Below are 14,113 nucleotides of genomic sequence, written 5' to 3' on the forward strand. Positions count from 1 at the left end.
CCAGTGGAGGGATTGGCAGAGAGGGATGGAGGACACTGAATGGAGGCCAGTGGAGGGATTGGCAGAGGGGGGTGGAGGAAACTGAATGGAGGCCAGTGGAGGGATTGGTAGAGAGGGGTGGAGGACACTGAATGGAGGCCAGTGGAGGGATTGGCAGAGAGGGGTGGAGGACACTGATTGGAGGCCAGTGGAGGGATTGTCAGAGAGGGGTGGAGGACACTGATTGGAGGCCAGTGGAGGGATTGGCAGAGAGGGATGGAGGAGACTGAATGGAGGCCAGTGGAGGGATTGGCAGAGAGGGGTGGAGGACACTGATTGGAGGCCAGTGGAGGGATTGGCAGAGAGGGGTGGAGGACACTGAGTAGAGGTCAGTGGAGGGATTGGCAGAGAGGGGTGGAGGACACTGATTGGAGGCCAGTGGAGGGATTGGCAGAGAGGGGTGGAGGACACTGAGTAGAGGTCAGTGGAGGGATTGGCAGAGAGGGGTGGAGGACACTGATTGGAGGCCAGTGGAGGGATTGGCAGAGAGGGGTGGAGGACACTGAGTGGAGGCCAGTGGAGGGATTGTCAGGGAGGGGTGGAGGACACTGAGTAGAGGTCAGTGGAGGGATTGGCAGAGAGGGGTGGAGGACACTGAATGGAGGCCAGTGGAGGGATTGGCAGAGAGGGGTGGAGGACACTGAGTAGAGGTCAGTGGAGGGATTGGCAGAGAGGGGTGGAGGACACTGATTGGAGGCCAGTGGAGGGATTGGCAGAGAGGGGTGGAGGACACTGAGTAGAGGTCAGTGGAGGGATTGGCAGAGAGGGGTGGAGGACACTGAATGGAGGCCAGTGGAGGGATTGGCAGAGAGGGGTGGAGGACACTGAATTGAGGCCAGTGGAGGGATTGGCAGAGAGGGGTGGAGGACACTGAATGGAGGCCAGTGGAGGGATTGGCAGAGAGGGATGGAGGACACTGAGTGGAGGGATTGGCAGAGTGGGGAGGAGGACACTGAGTGGAGGCCAGTGTGGGTAAGGCACGCACACCCCCCCTATCCGGCAATACACAATCACATATATATATGTGATTTTGCGCAGCCCTGCTGCCCTGTAGCAGTATTACAGCCGTAGGACGGCCGGCAGGCGGTTAAGAAAAGTGCGTCACTCCGTGTCCTCCCACCACACGACAATCTCTTCTGTATTCATGCCCCACACCCTTCAGGGACCGAACTCACCAAATGGTGTCGATCACCTAGGTGTATACAGAGGTCGGTCAGAAGCGTTGTGTCAGAGTGAAGAGGTCGTCGTGTGGTGGGAGGACATGGAGAGACGCACTTTTCTGAACACTCCCAGCACATATTATTGTGCATTTGTACTTTTTTGGCATATTTAGCCCCTTCAGTTACAATGTAGGATTTATGGATTGGATAAGCGCGGCTCCTACTTTTGGTTAGATTTGGTTTCACGCTCTGAGCAGCAGCTATTGGGGTCGGTGCTCACAGTACTGTTGTGTAGGAAAACACTTAATATATTTTTATTATTCTGTTTTAGCTTTCATTCAGGGATTGGTTGCTGTGGGAGATGTCTATGAATCCCGATGTAGATCCTCTGTCTGACATGGAGAGGTGAGCCTGTCTTCATGAACAAAAACGATCGAAAAGTCGTTCATTATACTGAGACTACACAATCTCTCTACAGACAGGACTACCAGCGATGGGCGGTGAACCAGTGTTTTCTCCCAGAAGCCTCTGCGATTGGTGGATGTGGGAACAATTTGGAAAAGGCCTGTTCAGCAATGGTTGGTGCCATATTGGATTTTAGTACTAGGTGAGTTCATTCTTCAGATACTTAACCCCTCGCCTACCGGGCACTGTCCCCCCCCCCCTCCCTGCCTACCGGGCACTTCTACCCCCTTCCTGCCTACCGGCACTGTCCCCCCCCCTTCCTACCGGCACTGTCCCCCCCCCTTCCTACCGGCACTGTCCCCCCCCCTTCCTGCCTACCGGGCACTTCTACCCCCTCCCTGCCTACCGGGCACTTCTACCCCCTCCCTGCCTACAGGGCACTTCTACCCCCTTCCTGCCTACAGGGCAATTCTACCCCCTTCCTGCCTACAGGGCACTTCTACCCCCTTCCTGCCTACAGGGCACTTCTACCCCCTTCCTGCCTACAGGGCACTTCTACCCCCTTCCTGCCTACAGGGCACTTCTACCCCCTTCCTGCCTACAGGGCACTTCTACCCCCTTCCTGCCTACCGGGCACTGTCCCCCCCTTCCTGCCTACCGGGCACTGTCCCCCCCTTCCTGCCTACCGGGCACTGTCTCCCCCTTCCTGCCTACCGGGCACTGTCTCCACCTTCCTGCCTACCGGGCACTGTCACTCCCCTTCCTGCCTACCGGGCACTGTCACTCCCCTTCCTGCCTACTGGGCACTGTCACCCCCTTCCTGCCTACCGGGCACTGTCACCCCCCTTCCTGCCTACCGGGCACTGTCACCCCCCTTCCTGCCTACCGGGCACTGTCACTCCCCTTCCTGCCTACCGGGCACTGTCACCCCCTTCCTGCCTACCGGGCACTGTCATCCCCTTCCTGCCTACCGGGCACTGTCTCCCCCTTCCTGCATACCGGGCACTGTCTCCCCCTTCCTGCTTACCGGGCACTGTCACTCCCCTTCCTGCCTACCGGGCACTGTCACTCCCCTTCCTGCCTACCGGGCACTGTCACTCCCCTTCCTGCCTACCGGGCACTGTCACCCCCCTTCCTGCCTACCGGGCACTGTCACCCCCCTTCCTGCCTACCGGGCACTGTCACTCCCCTTCCTGCCTACCGGGCACTGTCCCCCCCTTCCTGCATACCGGGCACTGTCACTCCCCTTCCTGCCTACCGGGCACTGTCACCCCCTTCCTGCCTACCGGGCACAGTCTCCCCCTTCCTGCCTACCGGGCACTGTCACCCCCCTTCCTGCCTACCGGGCACTGTCACCCCCCTTCCTGCCTACCGGGCACTGTCACTCCCCTTCCTGCCTACCGGGCACTGTCACCCCCTTCCTGCATACCGGGCACTGTCACTCCCCTTCCTGCATACCGGGCACTGTCACTCCCCTTCCTGCCTACCGGGCACTGTTCCCCCCCTTCCTGCCTACCGGGCACTGTCACCCCCTTCCTGCCTACGGGGCACTGTCACCCCCTTCCTGCCTACCGGGCACAGTCTCCCCCTTCCTGCCTACCGGGCACTGTCACCCCTTTCCTGCCTACCGGGCACTGTCACCCCCTTCCTGCCTACCGGGCACTGTCACCCCCTTCCTGCCTACCGGGCACTGTCACCCCCTTCCTGCCTACCGGGCACTGTCACCCCCTTCCTGCCTACCGGGCACTGTCACCCCCTTCCTGCCTACCGGGCACTGTCACCCCCTTCCTGCCTACCGGGCACTGTCACCCCCTTCCTGCCTACCGGGCACTGTCACCCCCTTCCTGCCTACAGGGCACTGTCACCCCCTTCCTGCCTACCGGGCACTGTCACCCCCTTCCTGCCTACCGGGCACTGTCTCCCCCTTCCTGCCTACCGGGCACTGTCTCCCCCTTCCTGCCTACCGGGCACTGTCATCCCCTTCCTGCCCTCCGGGCACTGTCATCCCCTTCCTGCCCTCCGGGCACTGTCTCCCCCTTCCTGCCCTCCGGGCACTGTCTCCCCCTTCCTGCCTACCGGGCACTGTCTCCCCCTTCCTGCCTACCGGGCACTGTCTCCCCCTTCCTGCCTACCGGGCACTGTCTCCCCCTTCCTGCCCTCCGGGCACTGTCATCCCCTTCCTGCCCTCCGGGCACTGTCATCCCCTTCCTGCCTTCCGGGCACTGTCACCCCCTGCCTGCCCCGGCCAATTTTCAGCTTTCTGTGTTGTCGCACTTTGACAATTGCACGGTCATGCAACACTACCTATATGAAATTTGTATCATTTTTTTCACACAAATAGAGCTTTCTTTTAGTGGTATGTACTCCCCGCTGGGGGTTTTATTTTTGGTGCTATAAACAAAAAAAGAGCAAAAAATTTGAAGGAAAAAAAAGTTTTTCTTTGTTTCTATTATAAAATGTTGTTAACAGGTAATTTTTCTCCTTCACTGATCTGCATTGATGAGGCTGCACTGATAGGCGGCACTGATGATGCTGCACTGATAGGTGGCACTGATGATGCTGCACTGATAGGCGGCACTGATGATGCTGCACTGATAGGTGGCACTGATGATGCTGCACTGATAGGCGGCACTGATGATGCTGCACTGATAGGCGGCACTGATGATGCTGCACTGATAGGTGGCACTGCTGGGCTCAAGTGGGCAGCACTGATAGGCAGCACTGATGATGCTGCACTGATAGGTGGCACTGCTGGGCTCAGGCAGGTGGCACTGATGATGCTGCACTGATAGGCGGCACTGATAGGCAGCACTGATGATGCTTCACTGATAGGTGGCACTGCTGGGCACTGATTAGTGCCCTGATGATCAGTGCCAATCACTTCTTTGACAATTGCTGGTTATTGGCAGTAGTTTCCTCATGCTGTCACAGTGCGAGGAAAGTGCAGCTGATAATCAGCAACTGTATTTATCCCGTGGTCTGTGTCATTGGACATAGCTGATCACGTGCTAAAAGGCTGCCATGATTGGCCGTTTACTATATCACGTGATCAGCTCTGTCCGTAGGACACAATGATCACCGCTGGCGCTGGGTGCGCTCCGCAGGGGGCATGTTCTGGAATGACATCCATGGACCAGAACCGGACAACCGCACTGTAGCCGCCCTTCAGCTATGGCGCGGTAGGGAACTGGTTAAAGTAAACCTGGGCCTATGCAGGTCAAGGCAACAGCTTCACGTCACAGTCCGCTCCCCCTGGAGCTTGTACTTGTCTTCCTTTTGCTCTCCTGCAGTAACAAGGAACGGGACACCCTGTGTAAGCTTTATATACTAGTCGGGGCTGAAGACTGTCCCCTCCCCCGACATGTCTCTGGTAAATGTGTTCCAATTGTCAGAGGACAACGTTTAAGTGAAGCTGTTGCTTTGACCGGAGCTCAGGTTCACTTTATTGGTCGGCCCGTCACTAGATAAACACGCAGCTGATCATACTCAGCACTGCTATACATAGATTGTTAGATTCATTCTGATATCCTTGTGACCCGACCACCTCCGCTGTGCTGTTACTGCAAACTATACGGAGGGTGACTACACGTGTTCACACTTGTTATTTCTGCAGACTTCATCTGCTACTACCCTGCCTCCTGCCTGTTTTATGGACCTATAATGAACGTTAAAGTGTTACTAAACCCACAACAGTACAATCTGTCTGTAGATGCCGGAAAGCGTGCTGGTTATACTCACTGTGGGACCTAAGGGGTTAATTCTGAATGCGGGGTCCGGGGAGAGCGGATACAGTGAATGCGGGGTCCGGGGAGAGCAGATACAGTGAATGCGGGGTCCGGGGAGAGCGGATACAGTGAATGCGGGGTCCGGGGAGAGCGGATACAGTGAATGCGGGGTCCGGGGAGAGCGGATATAGGGAACGCGGGGTCCGGGGAGAGAGGATATAGTGAATGCGGGGTCCGGGGAGAGTGGATATAGTGAATGCGGGGTCCAGGGAGAGCGGGTATAGTGAATGCGGGGTCCGGGGAGAGCGGATATAGTGAGTGCGGGGTCCGGGGAGAGCAGATATAGTGAATGCGGGGTCCGGGGAGAGCGGATACAGTGAATGCGGGGTCCGGGGAGAGCGGATATAGGGAATGCGGGGTCCGGGGAGAGCGGATACAGTGAATGCGGGGTCCGGGGAGAGCGGATACAGTGAATGCGGGGTCCGGGGAGAGCGGATATAGGGAATGCGGGGTCCGGGGAGAGCGGATACAGTGAATGCGGGGTCCGGGGAGAGCGGATATAGGGAATGCGGGGTCCGGGGAGAGCGGATACAGTGAATGCGGGGTCCGGGGAGAGCGGATACAGTGAATGCGGGGTCCGGGGAGAGCGGATATAGGGAATGCGGGGTCCGGGGAGAGGGGACATAGTGAATGCGGGGTCTGGGGGGAGCGGACATAGTGAATGCGGGGTCTGGGGGGAGCGGACATAGTGAATGCGGGGTCCGGGGAGAGCGGATATAGTGAATGCGGGGTCCGGGGAGGGCGAATATAGGGAATGTGGGGTCCGGGGAGGGCGGATACAGGGAATGCGGGGTCCGGGGAGAGCGGATACAGTGAATGCGGGGTCCGGGGAGAGCGGATATAGGGAATGCGGGGTCCGGGGAGAGCGGATACAGTGAATGCGGGGTCCGGGGAGAGCGGATATAGGGAATGCGGGGTCCGGGGAGGGCGAATATAGGGAATGTGGGGTCCGGGGAGGGCGGATACAGGGAATGCGGGGTCCGGGGAGAGCGGATACAGTGAATGCGGGGTCCGGGGAGAGCGGATATAGGGAATGCGGGGTCCGGGGAGAGCGGATACAGTGAATGCGGGGTCCGGGGAGAGCGGATATAGGGAATGCGGGGTCCGGGGAGAGGGGACATAGTGAATGCGGGGTCCGGGGAGAGGGGACATAGTGAATGCGGGGTCTGGGGGGAGCGGACATAGTGAATGCGGGGTCTGGGGGGAGCGGACATAGTGAATGCGGGGTCCGGGGAGAGCAGATATAGTGAATGCGGGGTCCGGGGAGAGCGGATATAGTGAATGCGGGGTCCGGGGAGGGCGAATATAGGGAATGTGGGGTCCGGGGAGGGCGGATACAGGGAATGCGGGGTCCGGGGAGAGGGGATATAGTGAATGTGGGGGGTCATGTAAACAGTCTGGGCTCACATGAAATGAGGTGAATTACATCGTGTCCTGTTCTGCTCTGAGGAGGACCTCTGGCTCTGGACCAAGGAGGAGGAGGTCAGTGAACGTGCCGGAGTGTAAATTGTTTTATATATTTGCCTGGAGCCATGTGGACCACGTTGTGTGTAGATCTCTCCACTCATTTGGCCAATTCTATATTTCACTTTTTATTGCAGTTCTGAGCTTGGCCCTGGAAGTCATCCATCTCGGGGCCACACAGGTCTCAATGGCATCCTCAGTCGTTTACAGGTAAGTCTACAAACCAGCCAGAGCTTGTCAACGGTAATTGCTGAGAATTCTGGGACAGAGCTGGATGTCCATTTAACCTCCATCTAAACTACAATAAGTTTTTTGTATAAATGTTCCCAAGTTACACTCCCTGTGCCTACAATTTGTAAAGTGCAATTGAAAATGAAAGGAAGAATTTGATTGGCTACTTTGTGTAGGTACACTATATTGCCCCAAGTATTGTCCTCGCCCTCCTGTATATAGACTATATTCCCCCAAGTTTTGGGTCGCCGGCCTTTCCACACACATGACCTGTAATGGCCCCCCCAGTCTTAGTCTGTAGGATTCAATATTGAGTTGGCCCCGCCCTTTCCACACACATGACCTTTAATGGCCCCCCAGTCTTGGTCCGTAGGGTTCAATATTGAGTTGGCCCCGCCCTTTGCCTCTTCTGGGAAGGCCGTCCACAAGGTTTAGGAGGGTGTCTATGGGAAGGTTGGACCATTCTTCCAGAAGCACATTTGTCAGGTCAGGCACTGATGTCGGGGGAGGAGGCCTGGCTCGCAGTCTCCGCTCTAATTCATCCCAAAGGTGTTCTATGGGGTTGAGGTCAGGACTCTGTGCAGGACAGTCAAGTTCCTCCACCCCAAACTGGCTCCTCCATGTCTTTATGGACCTTGCTTTGTGCACTGGTGTGCAGTCATGTTGGAACAGGAAGGGGCCATACCCAAACTCCTCCCACAAAGTTGGGAGCATGAAATTGGCCAAAATGTCGCCTTAAGAGTTCCCTTCACTGGAACTAGGGGACCAAGCCCACCCCTGAAAAACACCCCCCACCATAATCCCCCCTCCACCAAACTTTACACTTGGCACAATGCAGTCAGGCAAGTACCGTTCTCCTGGCTACTGCCAAACCCAGACATTGGGTTGCCAGACAGAGAAGCGTGATTGGTCACTCCAGAGAACATGTCTTCACGGCTCTAGAGTCCAGTGGCGGCTTGCTTTACACCACAGCATCCAACGCTTTGCATTGCACTTGGTGATGGAAGGCTTGGATGCAGCTGCTCGGCCATGGAAACCCATTCCATGAAGCTCTCTACGCACTGTTGTTGGACTCATCTGAAGGCCACACCAAGTTTGGAGGTCTTTAGCTATTGACCCCACTCTGTCATGTGACGTGGCCTACCACTTGGTGGCTGAGTGGCTGTTGTTCCCAGTTGCTTCCACTTTGTTATAATCCCACTAACAGTTGAGCGTGGAATATTTAGTAGCCAGGAAATGTCACGGATGGACTTATTGCCCAGGTGGCCACCTATCACGGGACCACGCTTGGAGTCACTGAGCTCCTGAGAGCGACCCATTCTTTCACCAATGTTTGTAGAAGCCGTCTGCATGCCTAGGGGCTTGATTGTATACACCTGTGTCCATGGAGGGGATTGGAACACCCGAATCACATGATATGGAGGGGGTTGGAACACCTGAATCACATGATATGGAGGGGGTTGGAACACCTGAATCACATGATATGGAGGGGATTGGAACACCTGAATCACATGATATGGAGGGGATTGGAACACCTGAATCACATGATATGGAGGGGATTGGAACACCTGAATCACATGATATGGAGGGGATTGGAACACCCGAATCACATGATATGGAGGGGATTGGAACACCCGAATCACATGATATGGAGGGGATTGGAACACCCGAATCACATGATATGGAGGGGATTGGAACACCTGAATCACATGATATGGAGGGGATTGGAACACCTGAATCACATGATATGGAGGGGATTGGAACACCTGAATCACATGATATGGAGGGGATTGGAACACCTGAATCACATGATATGGAGGGGATTGGAACACCTGGAATCACATGATTGGGAGGGCGGGGACAATACTTGTGGCAATATAATGTACTTAGATGCTTTGTTATTAGACCCTGTTTGTTTCCTTCCCTAGGAGTTGGTGTGTGATTGGTTACTGAGTCACTCAGGCAAGAACATCCAAGTTCATTTCCTCCTTGATGTGTTCCTCCGGAGGTTAGCGGAGATACCAGACAGCATGGAGACGGGCGCCCAGCTCAGAAGACAATGCGAAGTCGCCATGTGCTGCAGGTATTGCTTCTTCATTTTACTCTGCAATGCACTTTGGTCAGATGGGAAATGTCACCATTTAACTCCACTTTGCATTCATTTTATTGGCTGGGCTAGTATTTGGAGCCAATAATATTCATTGACTGTATCTATAAGTTCTGCTCATACAAGGTTTGGAATGTCTACCCTGTCCGGGTGAAAATGGTCACATTTTGCACCTTCAAATTTTTTGAGAGAGAGAGTTTTTCCTCTTGGTTCACGGTCCGTTTTCATCCCCACTTTATTGATCATTATAAATATTTGCTTCTCGGGGGGATTGGTGGATTTTTTGCGGGCCAAGAAGTTGCAGATTTTCCTAGAGGCCCTGTGAACACTCTGCTCTATCTAACCATAAGAGAGCATGAAAAACATATATATAAAACGACTCAGATTTAGGTAAATGATGCGGTTTCAGTGTTTCCAGAATAATTTATTGAATGGTTTTAAAGCCCGTCTGACGTTCAGTGTGAGTCTGCTGCATGCATTCCAAATGCATTATTTTTGGAAGCAGTGGTCTCCCTGCAGAGGTCCAGCATGCTCCCTGCTGGGTCAGAGCTCAGCAATCACAGTGCAGATGGACAATGACCCAAAGCAGACTGCAAAAGCCACCAAAGAAGTGGAATGTTCTGCAATGGCCAATCACCTGACCTGAATCCGATGGAGCATTTCACTTGCTGAAGACAAAACTGAAGGGAAAATGCCCCAAGAACAAGCAGGAACTGAAGACAGTTGCAGTAAAGGCCTGGCAGAGCATCACCAGGGATGACACCCAGCGTCTGGGGATGTCTATGCGTTCCACACTTCAGGATGTAATTGACTGCAAAGGATTTGCAACCAAGTATTAAAAAGTGAAAGTTTGATTTATGATTATTATTCTGTCCCATTACTTTTGGTCCCTTAACAAGTGGGAGGCACATATGCAAACTGTTGTAATTCCTACACCGTTCACCTGATTTGGATGTAAATACCCTCAAATTAAAGCTGACAGTCTGCAGTTAAAGCACATCTTGTTCGTTTCATTTCACATCCATTGTGGTGTATAGAGCCAAAAATGTTAGAATTGTGTCCATGTCCCAATATTTATGGACCTGTGTGTGTGTATATATATATATATCTATCTATCTCGCCAGCTTTGTATATATATATCGCCAGCTTTGTATATATATATCGCCAGCTTTGTATATATATATCGCCAGCTTTGTGTATATATATCGCCAGCTTTGTGTATATATATTGCCAGCTTTGTGTATATATCGCCAGCTTTGTGTATATATATCGCCAGCTTTGTATATATATCGCCAGCTTTGTATATATATATCGCCAGCTTTGTATATTTATATCGCCAGCTTTGTATATTTATATCGCCAGCTTTGTATATATATATCGCCAGCTTTGTATATTTATATCGCCAGCTTTGTATATTTATATCGCCAGCTTTGTATATATATATCGCCAGCTTTGTGTATTTATATCGCCAGCTTTGTGTATATATATCGCCAGCTTTGTATATATATATCGCCAGCTTTGTATATCACACATACAATATAGCCGGCCCCTAAAGGGGACTCACAGATGTTGGTGACTTTGTACAGGATCATCCTGGGACTTCCCTCTTCCCTCCTCATCAGGCCGTACACCGACAGAGGCCGCACTACGCTGAAGCCTGATGACTTCTTTCAGTTTGTCAGCCAGCATCTGGTGAGCTTTTTCTTATGTACTTATTTCGTAAATTGTCAGCTCTGGGTCAGCCTTGGATTGAAGTCTGCTTTGGTTTTCCTTTCATCTTGCAGAAAAACATCAGCCAGCGAGGATGTGCTCTGCCTTATGACCTCACCGCCCACTTCTTCAGGGTAAAATCATTTTTTATTGACATATAAATGACACTTTATATTTTAAAAGTAAATGTTAGTGAACATATCCCCCCCCCCCCCCCATACCATCTACCTCCCATTGTTTTTCAGATAAGCCTGCTTTATATTTCACACGTGTGAGCGTTCCTTTTTGGGTTTTATTAACATTGCTTGATCCTTCTACACTTAGAGGCGCTTCTGGTTTTTTGTGCTTTAGAGCCTGCTGCTGCTCCTGGGTGAGCTTGCCCTTAGTGGATGGACTTTTATTAGACATTTTATATATTGAATTGTGAGGTGTACACTCCTGTATGTTCCTACTGTCCCTCAACCTTTTTTTTTATCTGTTGGAATTTGTGCCTATTCAGCCAAACGAATATTTGGTGAGGTCAGGTACTGATGTTGGATGAGAAGACGTGGCTCACCATCGGGGTTCCATTACATACCAAGGCTGTTCAGTAGAGTTGAGGTCAGGGCTCTGGGCAAGATATTCAAGTTCCTTCACACCAAACTGGTCATCCTTGTCTTCACGGAGCTGGCTTTACTCTTCTGGAAAGGCCTTCCTCATAATTTTGGAGTGTGTCTGTGGGAAGTTGTGTCCAGTCAGCCAAAAGAACATTGGAGAGGTCAGGTACTGATGTTGGATGAGAAGACCTGGCTCACCATCGGGGTTCCATTACATACCAAGGCTGTTCAGTAGACTTGAGGTCAGGGCTCTGGGCAAGATATTCAAGTTCCTTCACACCAAACTGGTCATCCTTGTCTTCACGGAGCTGGCTTTACTCTTCTGGAAAGGCCTTCCTCATAATTTTGGAGTGTGTCTGTGGGAAGTTGTGTCCAGTCAGCCAAAAGAACATTGGTGAGGTCAGGTACTGATGTTGGATGAGAAGACCTGGCTCACCATCGGGGTTCCATTACATACCAAGGCTGTTCAGTAGACTTGAGGTCAGGGCTCTGGGCAAGATATTCAAGTTCCTTCACACCAAACTGGTCATCCTTGTCTTCACGGAGCTGGCTTTACTCTTCTGGAAAGGCCTTCCTCATAATTTTGGAGTGTGTCTGTGGGAAGTTGTGTCCAGTCAGCCAAAAGAACATTGGTGAGGTCAGGTACTGATGTTGGATGAGAAGACCTGGCTCACCATCGGGGTTCCATTACATACCAAGGCTGTTCAGTAGACTTGAGGTCAGGGCTCTGGGCAAGATATTCAAGTTCCTCCACACTAAACTGGTAATCCATGTCTCTATGAAGCTGGCTTTGTACACAAGAGACCCTCATGGGGGGACAGAAAAGGGTCTTCACCAAACTGTGACCACAAGGTGGCACACAGGTGTCTTTGTATTCTGTAGCATTAGTTGTACCCTTCACTATATCCACATACTTGGGGCCATATGGTGTATATATGGTCATCCTTTCCGGGGCTTCTATTTTCTCACGGATGTTACTGTAGTGGCCATCCCTCTGCTTTCATATCCTCATTGTTGGTGCTTCTGATTTTCCGCAGGGATTGTTGAGCTCCAGCGCTCAGTGTGAGGATCCAGAAGAAGCTGTGAATTCTGTTCTCACCGCCGCCTATACACACTGCCCCATTGTGATGACCTCTGCTGCGGTACGTCCCTTCCACCCTCGTCACAGTCCATAGAAGTAGTAGGTCCAGTAAATTCATTCCGTCACCAAATCCCCAAAATCATATACACGCAAAAGAAAACTGACATCTCATGTCTGGCGGTTAGAATGGCGTTTCCTGGCTGGGCGGACGTTTTCTGACCTAGAATTGTGAGCTGTCGGTATTTATACCGACTTTGTATGGCCTTTATGTTCAACATTGGGGGAGCCCCATCACCTCTTCTGTGCAGTGCTCCTGGTATCTCTGGACCAGTTTATTGGACGCCATTCCTTAACCCCGTCATGCCTGAGGGTAAAACAAATATTAATGCCTAAGCACAATTCTGCAACAATGACGTGTTAGTAAAACCGTCCATATTACCACAACTACTTCCTACAACCAGGTGGATTATACCGCGTTTTTTTTTTTTAAGGACAAATTGGGCTTCATTTGGTGATAAATGGTAATGGATTCTCCTGATTTTTTTTTTTTATTTATTATTATTTTTATCAAAGGAAAACTGGCCCAAAATAGTAAAAAAAAAAAACTTTTTTTTATTTTGCTTTGTGTTTCTTGTTACTACCATAACCTACCACCAAAGAACAACCCAAAATACATTTTCCAGATCCTGACGATCGCAGCGATACCCTATATATGTATGTTATTTGTTGTTTGTACCCGGAGTACAGCCCAGAAACAATAGTGCGCATTTTGTGGTTTTTTTTTTTTCTTTTCTTTTACATAAAACAAACTGACATTAACACTGACACCCAATTTTTTTATTTTTTTTTTGTAAATCCTAACCTTTGACCCTGACCTTGACCCAACCACTAACCCTGGCATTGAACTAGATCAAAACTTGATCTAGGTATTTTTTTTTTATATCTTTTAATATTTATCTTTTTTTTTTTTTTAACAAACATTTTTTTTCTCTATGCCAGGAGTTATGTAGATACAATGTATAACATAATGTATATAATGATACAATGTATAATAGAATGTATATAATGATACAATGTATAACAGAATGTATATAATGATACAATGTATAACAGAATGTATATAATGATACAATGTATAATAGAATGTATATAATGATACAATGTATAACAGAATGTATATAATGATACAATGTATAACAGAATGTATATAATGATACAATGTATAATAGAATGTATATAATGATACAATGTATAATAGAATGTATATAATGATACAATGTATAACAGAATGTATATACTGATACAATGTTTCTCCTCCATTCATAGAGAGAGAAAAAAACTCAAGGGGGCCAGGCTGTACAGTGACAATCTGTACAATCTGGAGTTCCGGGTCCTGATTGTTAGACTGGGACTCTGGGCTCTCAGTGACACTGCGGTCTTTGTGCTGGGAGCGAACCGTGCGGCGTGCACTGTACTACTTGTGGGGGGTGATGAAGATTTTTTTTTTTTTACGCTGATTGCTTTTACACCCATAA

The 14,113-nt window shown here is 50.8% G+C and overlaps 1 protein-coding gene across 1 annotated transcript in view; it reads left to right on the top strand.

Annotated features, from left to right (window-relative positions):
• LOC149427313 (Fanconi anemia group A protein-like) overlaps nucleotides 1-14,113 on the top strand; it is a gene marked incomplete at its 5' end in the record, with an annotated part of 36,407 nt that overhangs the window by 8,985 nt on the left and 13,309 nt on the right. Inside the window, 7 exon segments of the mRNA XM_089668140.1 lie at nucleotides 1,531-1,604; nucleotides 1,678-1,806; nucleotides 6,991-7,063; nucleotides 9,013-9,167; nucleotides 10,778-10,883; nucleotides 10,976-11,035; nucleotides 12,535-12,639. Coding sequence (XP_089524266.1) covers nucleotides 1,531-1,604; nucleotides 1,678-1,806; nucleotides 6,991-7,063; nucleotides 9,013-9,167; nucleotides 10,778-10,883; nucleotides 10,976-11,035; nucleotides 12,535-12,639 — 702 coding nt within the window.

Source organism: Staurois parvus, unplaced genomic scaffold (assembly GCF_062004578.1).
Source record: "Staurois parvus isolate SC_StPar_1 unplaced genomic scaffold, SC_StPar_1.0 ptg003892l, whole genome shotgun sequence".
In the NCBI taxonomy this organism is placed as follows: domain Eukaryota; kingdom Metazoa; phylum Chordata; class Amphibia; order Anura; family Ranidae; genus Staurois; species Staurois parvus.